At 40.6% G+C, this 18,668-nt stretch overlaps 1 protein-coding gene across 1 annotated transcript in view; it reads right to left on the bottom strand.

Moving 5' to 3' along the window:
* Positions 1–3,862: 3,862 nt before the first annotated feature.
* The window catches only part of Znf292 (zinc finger protein 292), a 76,637-nt gene continuing 61,831 nt past the window's right edge, over positions 3,863–18,668 (bottom strand). The window contains exons 7-8 of the mRNA XM_057790430.1: positions 18,223–18,364; positions 3,863–12,732 (exon numbers count right to left, since the gene is read on the bottom strand). Of these exons, the coding sequence (XP_057646413.1) occupies positions 5,635–12,732; positions 18,223–18,364 (7,240 nt within the window). The 3' untranslated portion in view covers positions 3,863–5,634. The remainder of the gene's footprint in view (positions 12,733–18,222; positions 18,365–18,668) is intronic.

Genomic DNA, 18,668 nt, shown 5'->3' with positions numbered 1-18,668 from the left:
TCTGATCCAGTCCCTCCTACTGATGAGTGCCATAATCTTTATAAAAAGCAACCCCCCACATTCTATTTTTCCTACTGCCTGCATCTCCCTCCTTCCCCATAATCCACAATAATCAAATGCCATCAAATATTCTAGATCGCTTTTTCTAGTACCAATCTAACCAGTGTTTTCTTTCCTAAATGACTGGGACAATCATTCTACCAAGACTTCAATTATCCACTGTATATTTCCTCACTAATGGAAACTTCAAACACCAAGAATCTCATTCCTTGGCTCCAACTCTATATGCCAACTCAACACTTATGGCAACATCCAACACACGTGGGTCTAAGACACCAGATGAACTAGCCCTTGCTTACCTTGCCTTGTTTACACTTTATCATTACCAGCTCTCCACCATTTTCTCAAACGCTTCTCCTATCAGACCCTTTAAAATGAATTTTCTCTTGGCCAAGAATTAGCTCTGATTCTTTTGTGCCCTGATTTCTTCTTTAAGGAAGCTTCTGTTTGCTCAGTGTAGACTACGGGGCATCATCATCTCATTTTGTCTCTCAATAATCAGCATCACGCCTTTGAGAATACTAGCTCTGTAACTTAACTCGGATCTCATAAAGAAGAAAAAGCAGTAACTCAAGAGGACATGAAGGAAACCCAAGTGTTGCAGCAATAAACAAGTATGGGTTTAAACCAATATAACCAGAATAGGCAAAGAGTAACAGGATGTGCTTATAAGTTTACAGTATAAACCCCAAATAAACATTCTGAAGTTCACTGTGAAAATACAGGTTTTACTCCAACATTCCATTTTCCAAAAGACCTAGCCAATGAGCGGTGAAGGAGACATTCAAGAAGAAAACCAAGGGAACAATGTCCCAGGTAAGAAGATGGTGCTGTGCGTTATTCTATGAACAGAAGCAGAAAGGAGGTAGAAATGACCACAACTTTGACCGTTATCTAGAAGCATCAAAGAACTTAGATTTGAAAAACGTGGGCAGAGATTTCACCTTCCTAGATAAGGAATACTGGGAGAAAAGATCAAAGATGAGGTGATAAATGGTCTGAGTATATGATGCCTAGCCCTACAATAGACACCCGTGCATTCACCTGGAATGTTAAGTTTCCTCCTTGCAATATACTGCTAATATGGACCCCCATAGAATGGACTAGAACACACACTCACCAATGACCCAGAGGCCAAGTACTGGAAACCAGAGATGGAGCAGCCAAAAACGAATACAAAAATGGTGGCGCACGCCTTTAATCCCAACACCCGGAAGGCAGAGGCAGGGAGACCTCTGAGTTCGAAGCCAACCTTGTCTACATAACAAGTTCTAGGACAGGCAGTGCTACACAGAGAAACCCTGTCTCAAAGGGGTGTGGGGGGGGTTCAAGTTGTTATCATTCCTACCAAATGCTCTCAAGGGAGTGAGTGAATAATGGCAGAAAGAGAACCTACAGGTATGAAACCATAAAGGAAGTGCACAAGGGTGCTGAAGATGGTTCTGAAAAGAGTAATTTTTACGTGGGTTGGGAGTAAACCTAATTTGTAGTAAATGCAAAGTGTGAAATGGCCTATGCAACAAAATGAGTTATGGTTGGTCCCAAAGTAGTTCTAATTGGATAGATAAACCTCTCTCCCTATCTTTATTTGCATGAGTACCAACCAGCTACTAGGGCCCACCTGCAAATTTTTATTAAGAAAGAACCTAGGTGCTGGGTGGTGGTGGCACACGCCTTTAATTCCAGCAGTCGGGAGGCAGAGGCAGGTGGATCTCTGTGAGTTCGAGGCCAGCCTAGTCTACAAGAGCTAGTTCCAGGACAGGCTCCAAAGTTACAGAGAATGTCTTGAAAAAAGGGAAGGAGGAGGAAGAAGAGGAAGAAGAGGAAGAAGAGAGAGAAGAAGAAGAAGAGGAGGAGGAGGGGGGGGAGGAGGAGGGGGGGAGGAGGAGGAGGAGGAGGAGGAGGAGGAGGAGGAGGAGGAGGAGGAGAAGAAGAAGAAGAAGAAGAAGAAGAAGAAGAAGAAGAAGAAGAAGAAGAAGAAGAAGAAGAAGAAGAAGAAGAAGAAGAAGAAGAAGAAAAAGAAGAAAGAATGAACCTAGGAAAAGAAAACATGATGGGAAAAGTTCTGTGTCCCGTGGAGTGATCTGCAGAGGGAGATGTAAACTTAGAATCGAGGGGCAAGGAACCAGTCACGCCATGAGCAGGAGTGGAACACTGAAAAGCTTAGCAGGGGTTTTGACAGGAGTGGATTTTGGTAAAATGCACTAGTCAATATTCAATAAGTGTTACTGGACACAGAATATTCAAATCATTAACAACCAATACTGCATAAGGACCAATAAAATAGAATGGCAGGCCCATCAGAAAAATCACCACCTATATACAGCTGAGATGGTGCACACCAGATCAATTCTGAGCTTAACAGAAAGTGCCCCCTCCTTTTTGGCCATGCTGGGGATGGAGCTCAGGGCCTTGTGCACATGAATAAACAATATACCAACAGCAGAGACAGCAGCACTCAGTCTGTCCTTGATATCAGCACAGTGGGACACAACGTTTTCATCATCAGCTAAGCCTGGAAAAGTCTAATATGCTAACGACCACTCTCCTTTCAGAGGCTCTAACACACAAGAAAGCGCCTCTGGTCACAGCTCACAATTCATGACCCCAAAGAAGGCTTGGACTACATGCGTTCCAGTACCTTCCTAAACACTTAGTTTCTCTCCGAACTCACTATGTTGTATTTCCTGTCTGCACCAATTTTTCTAAACAAGGCACATGCCTTCTTGTGAATCTCCAATTTCCCCAGCCTATTCACTGAACAATTTCAATTGTCTAAAATGCGTACTTGGATAGTTGTTCAACTTAAATGCACTCAATGGCCACCTTTTTCTTCATTAATAAAACATTTATTTGCCTAGCTTTTTAAGACCTAACTGAATTTAACACTGCTAAAAAGTTTCCAGAACTGTTAAGTTTAACTAGGAAAAGGGGGCTATTTTGAATAATAAAGTACTGAACTGTACTATTAAATTCTCGGGATTCAAAAAAAGAAGAAAAAACCCTCTAGTCTTTAATGATGAAAACTTGGGAAAATATAAGTTGAAGGAAGAAGGTATTTTAAGAACATACTGAAACTCAGTGTGTTGGTGCACACCTTTAATCCCAGCATTCAGAGGCAGAGACCAGTGGATCTCTGTTGAGTTCAACCTAGCCTATTCTACAAAATGAATTCCAGGACAGCCAGGGCTACACAGAGGAACCCTGTCTTGAATTTATTAAGAGCAGATTGAGAAAAAAAATACTTTGTTACTTAATACTGAGACGTGATATTCCGTATCAGCTTTCCCAGTATGCTATTCTGTAGGTTCATTCTCGTTTGATCACTTCATGCTTGACACTAAAGCTCACTCTCACAATTACTTTACATTCACTACCTAGAAAGAAAGAAATGCCACTCAATATCGGCAAGCCTTTTCTTTGGAAATACAGCAGAATGACTGAAGGACATCTATGGTCAATGTTCTACTAAGGAGAGAAAATGCCCACTATTCAGGTATTCCCTTCCGTATTGTCCCTACCCATTCTGGGACTTGAGGTAACTCTGGGTGCTAGAGTTGCATGTGTGGGCCATGGCTCTGCACTGGCCTTCTCACCTTGCGTGAGGACTCACAAGGGCGGCAATGAACCTCTCTGCTACCACATCCTCTCAGAGTTTTGCTAAGATTCCGTCCGAATTAGGAGTGTTCCTAAGAAAACTGTATGGAAACATCCCATGAAGAAAAAAATTATTCAGGTGTTTAAAAAAATATAAATCAACGATGAAAACCACCTTTATTTTAACATTAATAAATAACAGTGGGCTTACCAAATGGTAACATTTTAATGTGTCACGTTTTATGCATACTGAAAAGAAACTTAAGGTGAAACCAACTACTCAACAGAACTCACTAGGTCCCCACATAAAACTATAATGTTTTCATAATTAGACCTTTAACATTTCCAAAAGAAATGAAGTTCACTCCTTCACCACGCTTGCTTATTCAGAGTCCCAGCAATTTCAGGGAAGTGATTTCTCTCTCCTGTAAGTTTGATGCTGTACAGGGACACACACATCCATGTGACCACAACACCACAGCTCAGGCTAACACCATGAATGGAACGGCATTACGGTATGTCAAACAAAAGAAAACAAAACAACAATGCTAATAGGGCAAACAGAAACGAAAGTAAACATCCAAAGGCTGCTTGCTTCCAGTACCGACTCCACCTGTGCTTTGGACGAGGCCGTCAGTGCTCCTGAAGCAACTCCTACCTCGCAGCACAGGTCTGGTGAATGAAGCTAAGCTACAATTAGATACGGAACGATCAAAAATCAATCATAACTAATACTGTTCATGAAGACTAATCTAATGAAAATAGTATCATTAGATAATGTGAAAAATACAGACAAATCTGCACAACCCAATGCCTATAAATAGTAAAATCAAAACATATGACTTCCTTATAGAAAGTGTCTCATCTATGTAACTATAAATGTTAAGGATTCTTGCATTTTATAAACACAAGATGGGCTCACTTTGATGATACCAATTTTAAAATTTATAAAATGTCTAAAAAATTCTTTCCACAAAAGTTTATACAGTTTAAAGCTATACACCATCCATAAATCTCAGAAAATGGGAAGAAAAAAATCTTTATAAGATCACATACAAAAGAAGAACTGAAATGTGATTTTATTTAAGGCAATACTGGGCTACTTCACAAACCACCACCTTGAATATTTACACTGCTCCACTACTAGTTTCTACCACATTGACAAAGGATACTTTAAAATACCAATGTTGAAAATCTTCAATGTAGTAAAGTCTTTATTCACATTTCCATTACATTTCATGGACTCAAAGTAACTATCCAATTAGAAGCAATGGAAAAAGGAAAAAAATCTGCAGCTCTATGAAACTACTAAAGAATCTGCTCTGATTTCACACAAACACCATCCAGGAATGGAGGATGGCAAGTTCCCAAAGCCAAGTGTTGCAATGTGCCTACCGTGCGAACCAGCTTGACATCATCTTGTAAATGTTTATGTTAAAAAAAAAAAAAAACAAAACCTATGGCAGTTTCTAGTTTTAGTTCAAAACATTCTTAATTTAAAACAATAAAAGTTTAAAAACTTGATCACTTCATTAAAATTAAAATTGCAAATATAAATGTATCATTTACTTATTTAGACTTACAGACTGCTGGTGGCAGCAAATGATTTACAATAATAAATATATACAAAAAAACTATCTACAGATAAAGAGTACTGCTATACACGAGTGGTGATCTGCTGAGAAGACACCAATCCCACAGATAATCAATAGAGTTCATGGAAAGGACAACAGGTGACAGAAATCTGAGGCTTAACTCAATTATTTACAATAACTGAAGTATTGATTTTGCCCAAGTCCCATAGGGATAAAATAAAGTTCTACATGACAAATGTCATGGCTTTTTTTTTCTCATTTTTTTTAAAGCTAGGTTAATTCATGTCAACAAATTAAAAAGCTCACAATTACAGCATGCTTGATGGCTTTCTAGTTAAAATAAACTACAAATGATGTGCATTTATAGTACACCAGTCAGCTCTCAGTCCTGCCCTCTGCCCGTGGCTCTGCCTATGCTGACGTCTCTCAAAGCAGTCCTGGCTGGAGCATTTGATCGCACTTCAAGCTTTTTTAGGCTCACAGTAGGTTTCATTTCCTGAAGCTGTTTTAGGACAAGCTCAGTGCAATCTTTAAGAGTCTTGTCTAAAACAATCTTTACATTCTCACTGAACGGAAGCTTGGAGGGATTGGCAAACCGTACAAAGAGTTCACTTTCTTTACAAGAACAAGTGGGATTACCACCAGTCACAGTGGTCTTATCAACATTTCTTCTTGAATTTGAATGGGATCCTCTTTTACTTCCACTGTTTGAATGGTCTCTGTCAGTATTTTTCTTTTGCTTCACTGCAGACTCTTCCAGAAACTTCAGAAATGACACTTCAAATCCCATTGGCTTGAAGGAGCTCCAGTCAAAGGAGGCAGGATGCTCCTCCATGGTTTGAACAGCCACAGCAGTTTCTTCATCCTTCCGTGTATTATTTACCTCCAATGGTAACTCTGGCTCAGTTTTATCAACCTTTCTCTTTTTATTTTGCACAATGCCTTTTTCTTTATTAACTCTCTTCAAATTACCTGCCTTTTGTTTTTCTGATGGGCAGGAATTATTTTCCTGAAAATCATTATTTACCTTTAAAGTAGTATTAACTGGAGTTTCTACATTTGTGCTATCTTCATTTATTAATTTTGTAATAAATAGTTCTGTTAGCTCATCCATTTCATCTTTCTCACCCTTTATACCTTCTTCCTGTGAAATGGAAGATGCTTTTGAATTATCGTTTCTCTCTAACACAAATGCATCAGGATCTTTTGCATCATCTTTACAATCCTCTTGCTGAGAAGCGTCCTTTCCTTGTGGGTTGCCATACCGCTTGAATACAATGAGAATGTTGCGATGTTGTGATGTAAATGCTTTGGACAATTTATGGCACTTATAATGTCTAATGATATTGCTTTCACTTGTAACAACAGAAGTACACCCCTTTATCATACATGGGTACTGCGTTACAAATTTGCTTGTACACTCTGACAAGGCATCGTTTCTAGCCTTTATGGAATATACGTGCTTTCCACGTTTTAGAGAATAAGGCTTATTTTCTTCAATCTGCACAACTTTTGCACTCTTGTTTTCAAAATTACTTTTTTTCTTTCGCTTGGTCTTAGGCATTTTTATTCCTTCTTTTCCAGATCTGCTGTGTTTTGATACCCGATGTTTAGGCTTTGATTTTTCTTGGTTTGCTTTACTTGATATATTTTCCTGACCAGTTAATTTTCTTGGCCGAATCAGATGAGCCTTATGTTTGTCATTATGCTTATTAAAGATGTGTCGGAGGAGGTTAGACCGAGTTGCATATATCCGGTCACAGCCTTCACAGTCACACTTATATATGCCGTCTTCTTCTGATTTACCTGTCCTTGTTCCAATCCCATGGTCTACCTCAAGATGAACAACATAGCTCAGGTACGTTGTAAAAAAAGATTTACACTCCAACTGATCACATGGAAATTTGCCAACATCCACAGCAGCAGTCATGCTTTCAATTTCCTCAAGGGTCATTTCATGAAGTTTCATGTAGTGCTGTATCAGGCCAGTGATTGCTTGGAAAATTCTAGAACAGTCACTGACCTGGCAGCGAAATTCTCTCATTGACTGTTTAGTTTCAGTTTCTTCACTTTCTCTTCCAGCTTCACTTTCCTCTTCAACCTCTGCAGAAAATGTAGGAAGATTTGATTTATGTACAGCCTGGTAATGAAGAATCAAGTTTTGCTGTATTGTAAAAGCAGCAAAGCATCCCTGGTGAACACAGCAGTAAGGTCTATATGGACTGTATCTTGCTGGAAACTCAACGGACTGGGAGACTGGGTTCTTCTCTTTTTTTTCTTCCTTTTCTTTTCTATGCCTCTTATTTTTCCTTCCTTTGGCTTTCGGGTTTGTGAGGTTTGTATTATATTGTTCGGCAGTGACTGTGAGAGGTTGTGAAGAACTTTCTGGTTTCTCAGGACTTTTTTTTTCTATAAATTGTTTTTCTGGGATTACTGCTACATTGCCAAGGGCATCATCTGTCCCCGCCGGCAACACTAAGGCAGGCTGTAAATCAGTTTTTATCTCCTCTGCTACGAGTGGCTGTTTTTTCACTTGAGTAATTTGTGGCACTGACAAATTTTCACTCTGAGATTTTCTTCCATATGGCCTTTTTATTTTTAACTTTACCATTTCTTCTGTTGTAAAATGATGCACCAACTGACAGTGTGCCCGGAGATTAGAATTTCTTGTAAATGTTTTGGTACATGTAGGTACTACACATTTAAATGGAGCAAATTTTAACTGATTCTTCTTAATCTCAAGAATCATTTCTTGAGTATACTGGTGGATTTTACCATAGTGTTTGAACAGGGCATCCTTTGTCATGGCACTGTAGTTACAGTCTTGGTTTTGACACACAAATGGCTTATTAACTCTGTCATTAAGCTGGATATGTATCATTTCAGAAACTGGCTGGACTGTAATATTTGGAGTTGATTTAGTAGGAGTAGGGGGCACTGTTACTGATGTGTTTATCAGCGTACACTGGGAAGCTGGAGTGGAGAGGTCAGTTTCTAATTTTAAGTTTTGCAAACCTTCTAAAATGTCCTGTATTTGATCTTCCTTGTGTAACACTTCAGACTGAGGAGCGTTACTCTTTGTTGGCATTACAGTTAGGAAAGAGGAACACTGAGAAGAATCAGGTAACCTGTTGTCTTGGGTAGGGCTCACTGAAGGAAGGGGCATGCTGTAATTTATCTGAGCATCCTGTGGTGTCTCACCAGTACCCTGAGATCCACTTTTTACCTCGAGTATTTGAGAATTCATAGCAGTTTTAATAATTTCAAGAGTCTTTTCAAAGTTCTGTATAACATTGTCTTCAGAAACCTGCAAATCACAATCCACTGATGTACATGAACTCAAAGCCATCATTCGGGAATCACCATTTTCTGTTTTTAATGTTAAAGGGCTTAATGCTGTGTGTGATTCAAGACTGGCTTTAAAGTTCTCTTTTACATCAGTTATAAACAAATGGTTGTCAATGTTATTTAATTTCTGTGTGAGATTTTCCACCAAAACCCGAGGTTGACAATTTGGAATTACTTCTGAACAAATATTGGTATTGGGAACCTTAAGGTTCTCTGCTGTGAGTCCCACTGTCAAGTCAGTTGATGCCGCATTCTGGGAAGCACTGGATACAATGACTGGAGGAGCAGCCTTTTTTCTTCTCTTAGATGCACTGTTTCCTTTTTTATTCAAAGGACTGGATCTTGAATTTTGAGGCCCACTTGTAACAGGAATATGTGTGCTATTGCTGGTAAAATCTTGCGATGGCTCAGTAGAAGTAGTAAAGGAATCAGCGCACAAACCATTTTCAATAGTCTTTAGCAGTGAATCATTTGTGGGGAAGATAGGCAAGTTGTTACATTCCTTGATGGTGGAAGTTTTGGAATTTGGTGTTCTATTCTGATCAGTTGGTGAACTGTCTGGGTGGCAAACAGTCTGTAACAAGGGTGTCACAGTTGTGCCTGGCATCCCTGTTGAACTCCCTTGTGCTCCATCCGTGACACTGCCTACAGGAACAACCTGAGAAAGCATTTCAGCACTCTCAAACGTGCTGGGAATGCCAGCAGTTTCTAAAGCCTGCTTAATAATTTCACTGCCTTCCTGACCAACACTGGTATTAAAGTTACTCACATCACATCTAGGAAATGAACTTGGTAAAAATGATGAGCGATTTTCCACAGAAAGAAGTTGCAGGAAGGATGGATCTTTAAAACAGGCTTCGGGATTAAAGGTAGATTGGTGTGGCTGCTGCATATTCACTGTACTTGTAGAGAGAATCATGCTGGCCAGAAGGGAAGGCTGTCTGTTGTTCTGTGAAAGTTCCTGTGCAATTTCTGCTCCATCCAGTGGTTTGCAGTAGTCCCGTTTAGACAGGTGTCCACCCAGGGACCTAGGGTTCGTGAAAGCCCTGTAACACCTGCTGCAGATAAATTTCCCATCTCTGATAATTGCAGGCCACTTAGCCCTTTTGTTGTGCTTGGGTTTTCTTTCCTTCCCATTTGGGCCTCGACCACGGTCCTTTTTCACCTTCTTAGATGCGGGCTGCTGTGCACCGGCGCCGCTGCTGTCATCTGAAACACTCGCTTGGGAAGGAAAAGCCCCATTCGCACTACTGCCTCCTTTCAGAAAGGAGGAATCCATGTTTCCTTCCGTCTGCGAGGGATAGTGATTTGTACTATTTTCCAGTTGGGAAAAAACAGAATTATTCTCACTGTTTGCTGGTGAAGGGAAGAGAGAGCTGTTTTCTGTGGGTAAAGGAAGGAAAGGATCTGAGCCGCTGTCAATGTTCAAAGGCAGAACTGTTTTGGTTAGATCTTCCATTTGTGCTGGCAAGGTAGTACTAGACAAATTTTCCATTTGTGAACACAATATACCATCTTGTCCATGCTTATCCTGAGAAGGTAGGTTTGGACTTAGGACACTTTCCACTGAGGGTAACAATGGAGATGATACATTTGCTAAATGAGCTGGAAAAATGGAAGGCGAGACATGCTGCAACTGGGCTGAACAGGCAGGATTCCCATTGGCTTTGGTCTGTGGTGTAAAAAAAGCATGATTAGAGCTGCTCACTTGGGATGGCAAAAAATAAACACACTTTCCATGATTTGGCGTATTTACGTTGTTAGATGTCTGACCTTTTTTAGTTTTGCGCTGCATTTTAAAAGCAGCATATTGGTCAGGGTGTGCTGTTTTCATGTGTTTCCCAATACTCTGGGAGGAGTTATATGTTCGAGTGCACCCCTCGACCTGGCAGCTGAATTTCTGAGCTGGAGCTTTTGGAGGTACTGAGGGAGTTCCCAGAGAACTGCTCAGGCTGAGCTGCGATGGGACAAACGCAATGCTTTCCAGTGTCTTCAGAGGTAAATCGTAAAGGCTGGGTGATGTCTTCCCATCACCTCCACATTCAAACTTGGAAGTCTGCGAACCGTCCAGCAGTCCTGCCTGACTCTCTATAGAGAAGGTCATCAGTGTGTTCACCTGTCTTTCTAAGTTCTGTGGGTTAAGGTCTCCCATCTTCAGCGATTCGGAATTTGCTAAAGAATTATGAGCCACTTGGGCTTCACTTAGGTGCCCATGCTGTTTCTTCTCTTGGAGACATGGATGACACAAACCGACAGCAGCACCTTCACCTGGCTTACGCAAATCTGTCACCAGCGGTTCACCAGTGCCTTCCGCAGCTAGGTTTTCTTGCTTCCCAAAGTCACCCTCAGTGCCATGGTTGAGGGACACCTTGATGGACACAGCCACTTCACTGGTCTGAAGAACAGCAGTGTTATCAGGGTTTTCCAGACCATTTGACAATGGTATGTTAGCTTGCCTGAGTTCAGAGGCAGAGAGCTGGCCCGCTTGGCTTTTCTCCCAGCCATCACCTCTTCCTGCTCCTGAGCCCTTTTCAGAGCTATTCTTCTCTGAAGGAAGCACTGCTCTTTCTTCCCCAGTGCTCCCTTCTGGGTTCCGACTCACATCATTTCCAGACAAACTGAGCTGCTCCTGAGAAGGCAGCACGTTTCCGGGAGCACTGTGGTCATCCACGTGCTTCTCCATCTCACTCTGAGAACGGTAGACCTTACCACACCCCGTGACCTTACAAGTGTAGGTATTATAGTGCTGTGCCTCATGGTCATACAGTAAATATGCTTGGGAAAAAATTCTGCCACACTTTGGAAATAAGCACTTTGCTCTAAAGACTTGATGCTCCTTTCGGTGGGCCAACAGCTCTGCATAACTATTAAAGCCAGCCTTACACTTCATCTGAATACAGATGTAGGGCTTACTGCCGCAGTGCATTTGTAAATGATCATTGAGATGAGTGACACTCACAAAATGCCGTCTACAGTACTGGCAAATGACCTTTTTGCTTTGCATTTCAAGAAAGCGTTTGGCATCTTCATTATCCTTATGACCTTTTACATGAGCAATTAAATTTTTGAAGTACTTAAAGCCCTTTTTACAAAAAGTTACAGGGCAATTAAATTCATTAACGGGTACTGGTTTCTGGACAGGGATCGCCTCTGGCTCATAGGATTTATCTTTGTCATCGTTCTCATCATCTGAACCATCATTGTCATTAAACACTATGAAATCTGTCGAATAGAGGCTATTCTTTTTTATGGGCCGTTGTTCCTGTTTGGCCACATTATTAGTGCTAGTCTTTTGACTTTCATGGGTGGCTGTGATCTTAGGAGGCCTTCCCAATCTTCTTATTGGTTTCATAGCTGCTAGTCTCTCTTTACTAGACTGTTTAACATGCAGTGTGACATGAGGGACAAAAGCTTCTTTAGAATTAAAATTCTTTGCGCATATGGGACAGCTGTAAATCCCATCTTTGTAATGCTTTTGAGCATGCCGTACTATTCTGTGTCCAAGGAATTCTTTGTCACATAGCACGCAATACTGCATGTAGGCTTGCCAATTCCTAAACCTAGCAGATATGAACCCCCTGTCCTTCAATTCTTTTATGTCCTTCTTTTGCTTATCATCACCAGTATCCATCAGGAGGCCAGAATTGGTGCCAAGCCCACAAGAAACCCCATTCACAGATGCTCCTCTGCTTTCATCCTGGTAATCTACTTTTTCATACACTTCACAGTCATTGAGTTCATCAATTGAAGACACAATAGACGCCTCTTCTCCCATTAGTGCAAGACACTGTCGTTTTAAGGTTTTCCAATCCCAAAATTCCGGATCAAAGGGCCACTGAGTTTTCAAAACAAGTAAGAGCTCACAGCGTAGAGAATTTGGTATAGGAAGATTCTCTTCATCATATTTCTGGTCTGGCTGGTTGTATAACATCTCCACAGCATAATATGCGTCTACAGTAGGCTCAATAAGAAATTCACTCAGTTGACAAGCACGTTTCACTTCCAGGTCATCAGGCAACAAACAGGAAATGGTCTTGCAAACTGATATTTTCACTTCAGTATTTTCTGTAGATTCTAAGCGAAGAGCTTTCACACATAATTCTATGCAAGTAGCAAGTCCAGCCCCTTCAGTCTATGAAACAAACAAAAACCAGAAAAGGTTAATCACAGATTCGTCTGATATAGGCAAACATAGGAATTATTTCACTTTTCAGATCCCCTTTATACGTAGGTGAAAGGGCAGGAGAGACAGTGAAAATTCTAGAAAAGGCTTGTGATATTTAGAGAACTCACAAGATAATGAATTTAAGAAAGGATGCAGAGTTGGAGAATGTATGATAAAAGAGTTTCTCTTGAGGAAATGACTTTTCTAACGTGTGAGTGTCAACTCTGTCTCTAAACAAAAGACAAAGTACAGCTAAAGCTACTGCAGAGAGGAATCCCAGCGATACCTGATGGGTGCACACTGCTGAGCAAGGACTCCTTTCAACCCACTAACCACAAATGGTTTTATTTTTTAATTTTTTGAGACAGGGTTCCTCTTTGTAGCCCTGACTGTCCTGTAGACCAGGCTGCCCTTGAAGTCAAAGAGATCCACCTGCCTCTGCCTCCAAAGTGCTGGGATTAAAGGCGTGAAACACCACCACCCAGAGGATTAGCTCAGGCTGGGTCTGACTTCATGATCCTTCTAGATCAGACTTACAAACAATGAGACTGCATTTGTTCACCGAGACACCTAGCAAAGCAACTGGCTTGTTTTAAAAGTATTTTTATGTTGCAGCTACACGTAAGATTTTACAAATAATGCGACACACACAGAAAGAATCTTACCAAACTTAAGTGTTTTCATTGTGTATACTGGAAAACTAAGCAATAGGCAACACTCATATCATAAACTGGTTACATAACAGGTATATTTTAAAACATTGACTTTTAGTTTGCACACATTTCCTATAATAAAATGAAAATGAGTGATTAATTCTTAAAAATCCTCTTAAATCTGAATACTGGTGAGTACTGGCAGTACAACCTGAATTTTTTGTTTTTGTTTTGTTTTTGTTTTTCGAGACAGGGTCTCTCTGTAGCTTTGGTGCCTGTCCTGGAACTAGCTCTTGTAGACCAGGCTGGCCTCTAACTCCCAGAGATCCGCCTGCCTCTGCCTCCTGAGTGCTGGGATTAAAGGCGTACGCCACCACCGCCTGGCTTACAACCTGAATTTTGAAGTCTTAGGCGTATAAACCTAAGAAGTACTCAATGTAAAGACAATTTTATTTTAGATCTGTCTCTTTAAACTCAACAGTACCTGCAAGGTTCCAACAGAGGCAGGGTGCTTGTTTGTTTTGATGATTCCTTTAGCAGCCTTTCCCCTTCTTCCCCTCTCCTCTCTGTCTGCCACGCACCTCAGACCTAACCACCTAACATTCACGTTGACTTTAGAGCACCATATGAGATTCCATTTAGCACTTCCTTACCCACCCACAGTGAACATGCCTTAGTCAGGTTTAAAATTCTTTAAATGGCTAACCTGTGTATTTCAGAACAAATTTAAGCCTACCACGAATACAAAAAGGTTCTCATAATTTGGCCTCCACTCTGTTCTAGCCTTATTTGTCTTTCCTGTGTGTACTAGTATATTATTTGTATTTTGATAAATAAATCTTGCCTGAAGACCAGAGGCAAAGCTAAAACCACTTTTAGGTCAGGCAATGGTTGATACACACTCTTAATCCTAGGATTTGGGGGTCTGTTGGGTCTCTGTGAGTTCAAGGCTACACAAGATAAGTACAGAAATAAATCCAGGTGGTGGTGGCCTACACCTTTAATCCCCAGTACTAGGGAATCACACACCCTTAATCCAAGCACTTGAGGGACTATAAAATGAGAGGAGAGCCTGGTTGCTTAGTTTGTGATCGCCTAGACTTGGTAGAGGTAAGACTTTGCTAGTGGCTTGGCTCCTTTCTTTTCTGTTTTTTGGGATGAACCCCAATATCTGACTCTGGGTTTTTTTTTTTTTTTTTTTTTTTTTGGTTTTTCGAGACAGGGTTTCTCTGTAACTTTGGAGCCTGTCCTGGAACTAGCTCTGTAGACCAGGCTGGCCTCGAACTCACAGAGATCCGCCTGCCTCTGCCTCCCAAGTGCTGGGATTAAAGGCGTGCGCCACCACGGCCCGGCTTGGGTTTTTTTATTATTAGTGCTACACCCACTAACCAAGCATCTTATAACTCAGGCAAGCGTGCTGGCTAGTTTTATATCAATTTGATACAAGCTAGGATCATTTTGGAAAAAAGAACCTCAATTAAGAAATAACCCCAGCCAATCAGCCTGTGGCCAAGCTTGTTATACATTTTCATGACTGATGATTGATATGGGAGGGCCCATCTCATTGTTGGAACTGTCACTCCTGTCTTGTGGTCCTGCAAGCTCTAAGAACAGGTTGAACAAACCAGGTCAGCAACACTCCTCCATAACATCTGCTTAAGTCCCTGCCTTCAGGTTCCTGCCCTGCCTTCCTATGATAGGCGTGATAAGCAAGTATAAACCAAATAAAACTTTGCCTATCTAAGCTGCTTTTGTAATGGCATTTTCCCACAGCCACAGAAACCCTAAATAAGCAGCTATCCATAGTTTCTCAAATATTCCATTCTCTTGTTTGCCTTGACACCTCTTATGAAAGTTTTTCCTGTGAGTATGAACTGTCTTCCCTCCCTCAGTTTAGACTACCTGAGTATTAGCACAGATAGTGGGTTGACAACTCCCTGGTGTTGTTCACGTAGTAGCTGCTTTATAAGCCACTAGTTATCAATGTACTAGAAGTCTTAACATTACACTGCAGCAGAAAGGTCTGTGGTGTACACTGCAATTATTCGTGTATCAGCCTCTATCAACAAATCATGAGATCTTTAAGGGCAGGGCTATAATGCTCAAGTCTATACAAGGTATATGAGGAAAACTATCACATGAATCAAGATTCATGAAACCACCCTTCTGGATATGGAGCACATCTCCAATCCAAACACTTGGGAGGTAGAGACAGGATGATCCAGAGCTCCTGTATATCAAGTCCCAGGCCAACCTGGGCTATATGAGATCCTGTCTCAATGAACTGAAACACACTACCAACAAAACTGTTTAAGATGTGAGAGCATTCTATTAACTATGAAGGACCAACCACTGGGCACATAAAATATGGCAGTCATCTATCAGAGAGAAGCTCTAGTCCAACTTTTCCCAACATGAGGCCCAGCAGCCTGGACTAACATGGAAGGAGAAAGGACAAGGTGGACAGTCCTTTTGCACTATCCCTTTAATTAAGACATGAACCGCAGAGTAGTTAAGCTGATCAAGGTAGTCGGTAGTAAGGTAAGACTGATACTTAGCTAACCTGACTTCTGGTTCCCAGTTCCTTCTGCTCTGCCACATTGCAGACTAAGTGAGATGTTTAGTAGTAACACAAGATGACTATTAAAACTACACTAATATCCTAGGAAACTTATCGCCCTGTTTCAGTTTATTTTTGACTGTAGTACCATATTATATAAAATGAAAAATGAAGGTGAGTTTAGAAAGGTGAGTTTAGAAAGATGAAGAGCTGGGCAGTAAAAAGATATGATTAGTTTTCACTACTGAAAAAAAATATTCAGGACAAAATAAATACAAAAATATATTTAAGACTTATTGACCTAAAACAGGCAATAAAAGACATTTTTTTAAAGCAGTGGGCTTTATTTTTTTATTTCACCTTTCAAAAGAATTTTTACACAGTTAAAATAACCCATTGTCATGCTGAATTTTTTGGGATCTATGCAATGATAATACCTGTAGAAGATGTCTTCCGTATACTTTAACCAGAAAAGAGCTGAATTCCTGTAGGCTACCTGAAGAAAATCAAGCTAGGAGTAGAACTCAGCGACAAGACTCTGATCTCTGATAGTGTGTGGGCTCAAATGTGCACTGCTCATCAGGTTCTTCACTTGCTCACCTCTGCACTCTGCCTAGGATGTTTTTACATTTTCATTTACTAGGTTTCTGCATTTTCAAAAGTTCTGACTTGTTTTAAATCTGGTCATTTAAATAGTATCCTTGTCGAATAGTGTGGTATTTTGAGAGTACTGGCCCTCATAAGCTCAATGGCAGTGGTACTTCTAGGCTTTGTTGGAGGAGGTGTGTAACTGAGAGGGTTGGCTTAGCGTCTCATATATGCTCAAGATACCAGGTAGTGTCTCAGAGCACTTCCTGTTGCCTCTCAGCTTCTTCTCAAGCACCATGTCTGACTGCATGCAGCCAAGCCCTACCATGACGGTGGACTAAACCTGTGAACTGTAAGATAGGCCCAATTAAATGTTTTTTTTTTCTTTATAAGAGTTGCTGTGGTCAGGGACTCATCTGTTAAGAGAACTGGCTGCTCTTCCAGAATCCTTAGTTCAATTCCCAGCACCCACATGACAGCTCACAGCTCTCTTTAACTCCAGTTTCGGGGCATATCCAACACCATCACACAGAATATATACAGACAAAACACCAGTGTACATAAATAAATAATTTTTGAGGGAAAACAAAAAGTTGCTGTGGTCATGGTGTCTCTTCACAGCAAAGGCAATTCATGCTTTATTATTGTGTCTTTATAGATTTATTCATTAAAAATAAATGTCTTTATAGATTTATTACATTATTTGTACTACTAGATAAATTTTCATCCATCCACTCATTTGTGTGTTTATAGTGATACTTTATGATCTATCAAATAAAGATTGCCTGAAGATCAGAGTGTAATCCTGGTAAGAGAAACTCTGTTTAAGTGTAAATAAGAGAGCCTGAGATACTCGGAACTACCTGAGTACAACCCACTTAGTGCTCAGAAGTTTTCCTTGTGCCCATGCCCCTTCTCCGCCTCGGGCCCTGAATCTGAGCTGAGGCTAGACCCCGGTATTTTAGGATACTCTAGATCAAATATTTCAAAGGATTAATAAGAAAAATCAAGGCCCAAAGCACTAAAATGAAATTTAAAAAAAAAAATCATTGAAAGAAGTGTCAAAATAACAAAGTTAAGATGAGGCACAAATTCTAACTGGTATTAATAACAAAAACACAGAGTCAGCTATAGGGGCTAATGTTGAAGATTGGAGAAGCAGAGAAACCAGCCACAAGAGTGTTCTTATGCCTCTATAATGCTCAGACCAAAGGGGCGATCCTGTTCTCAGACTACATCTCTAAACACCATCTGTCTCCACCAGACCTCAGGCTGCACTGAGCTTCTGTCTCCTTCTACCTTATATTCTTCTCTCCACCCAGCCATATCACTCCTGTCTCCACCTCCCTAGAGCTGGAATTAAAAGCGTGTGATCCTAAGTGCTGGGATGACTTTTGTGTGAGCTCTGTTTTTCTTTTAGACAGATTCAATCTCGTGTAGCCCAGGGTAGCCTTGAACTAACAGAGATCCCTCTGCCTCTCCAGTACGGGGATTAAAGGTATGTGCCACCACTCTTCGGCCTCTAGTGGCTTAGCTCTGCATGCCGACCTTCAAGCAAACTTTATTTGTTAAAACATAAAAGATCACTACATTAAGATCTTATTAAAGATAATTTATACAATTTAAATGAAGGGATGATACCTTGATTATTCTTACCTCTGAATTAATGACTTTAATCAGGAAGAAAATGTGATATACAGTCTTTGTTAACATGGACAGCTGACGACACCTCTCAAGGTACACTTGAACTGATGGTTCTACCCTCTGCTGTAGTTTACTCCAGAACAGGGTGAGTTCCCTTAAAAAAACAAAAGTTTAAAAAATAAGCAGAAGGAGTTAACACAATAATCATGGAGAATGTCAGTCCAGCCATTACATTTGAAATTAAAACTTACTTTGTATGCCTAAGTATACGTAAGTCTACACCCTGAATTTCTTTTTTCAAAATATTTATTTATTTATTTGTTTGTTTGTTTATTTATTATGTATGCAATATTCTGTCTGTGTGTGTTTGCAGACCAGAAGAGGGCAGCAGACCTCGTTACAGATAGTCGTGAGCCACCATGTGGTTGCCGGGAATTAAACTCATGACCTTTGGAAGA

This window comes from Chionomys nivalis, chromosome 16, assembly GCF_950005125.1.
Source record: "Chionomys nivalis chromosome 16, mChiNiv1.1, whole genome shotgun sequence".
NCBI classification, from domain to species: Eukaryota; Metazoa; Chordata; class Mammalia; order Rodentia; family Cricetidae; genus Chionomys; species Chionomys nivalis.
This window is presented reverse-complemented; position numbering and strand designations above follow the sequence as displayed.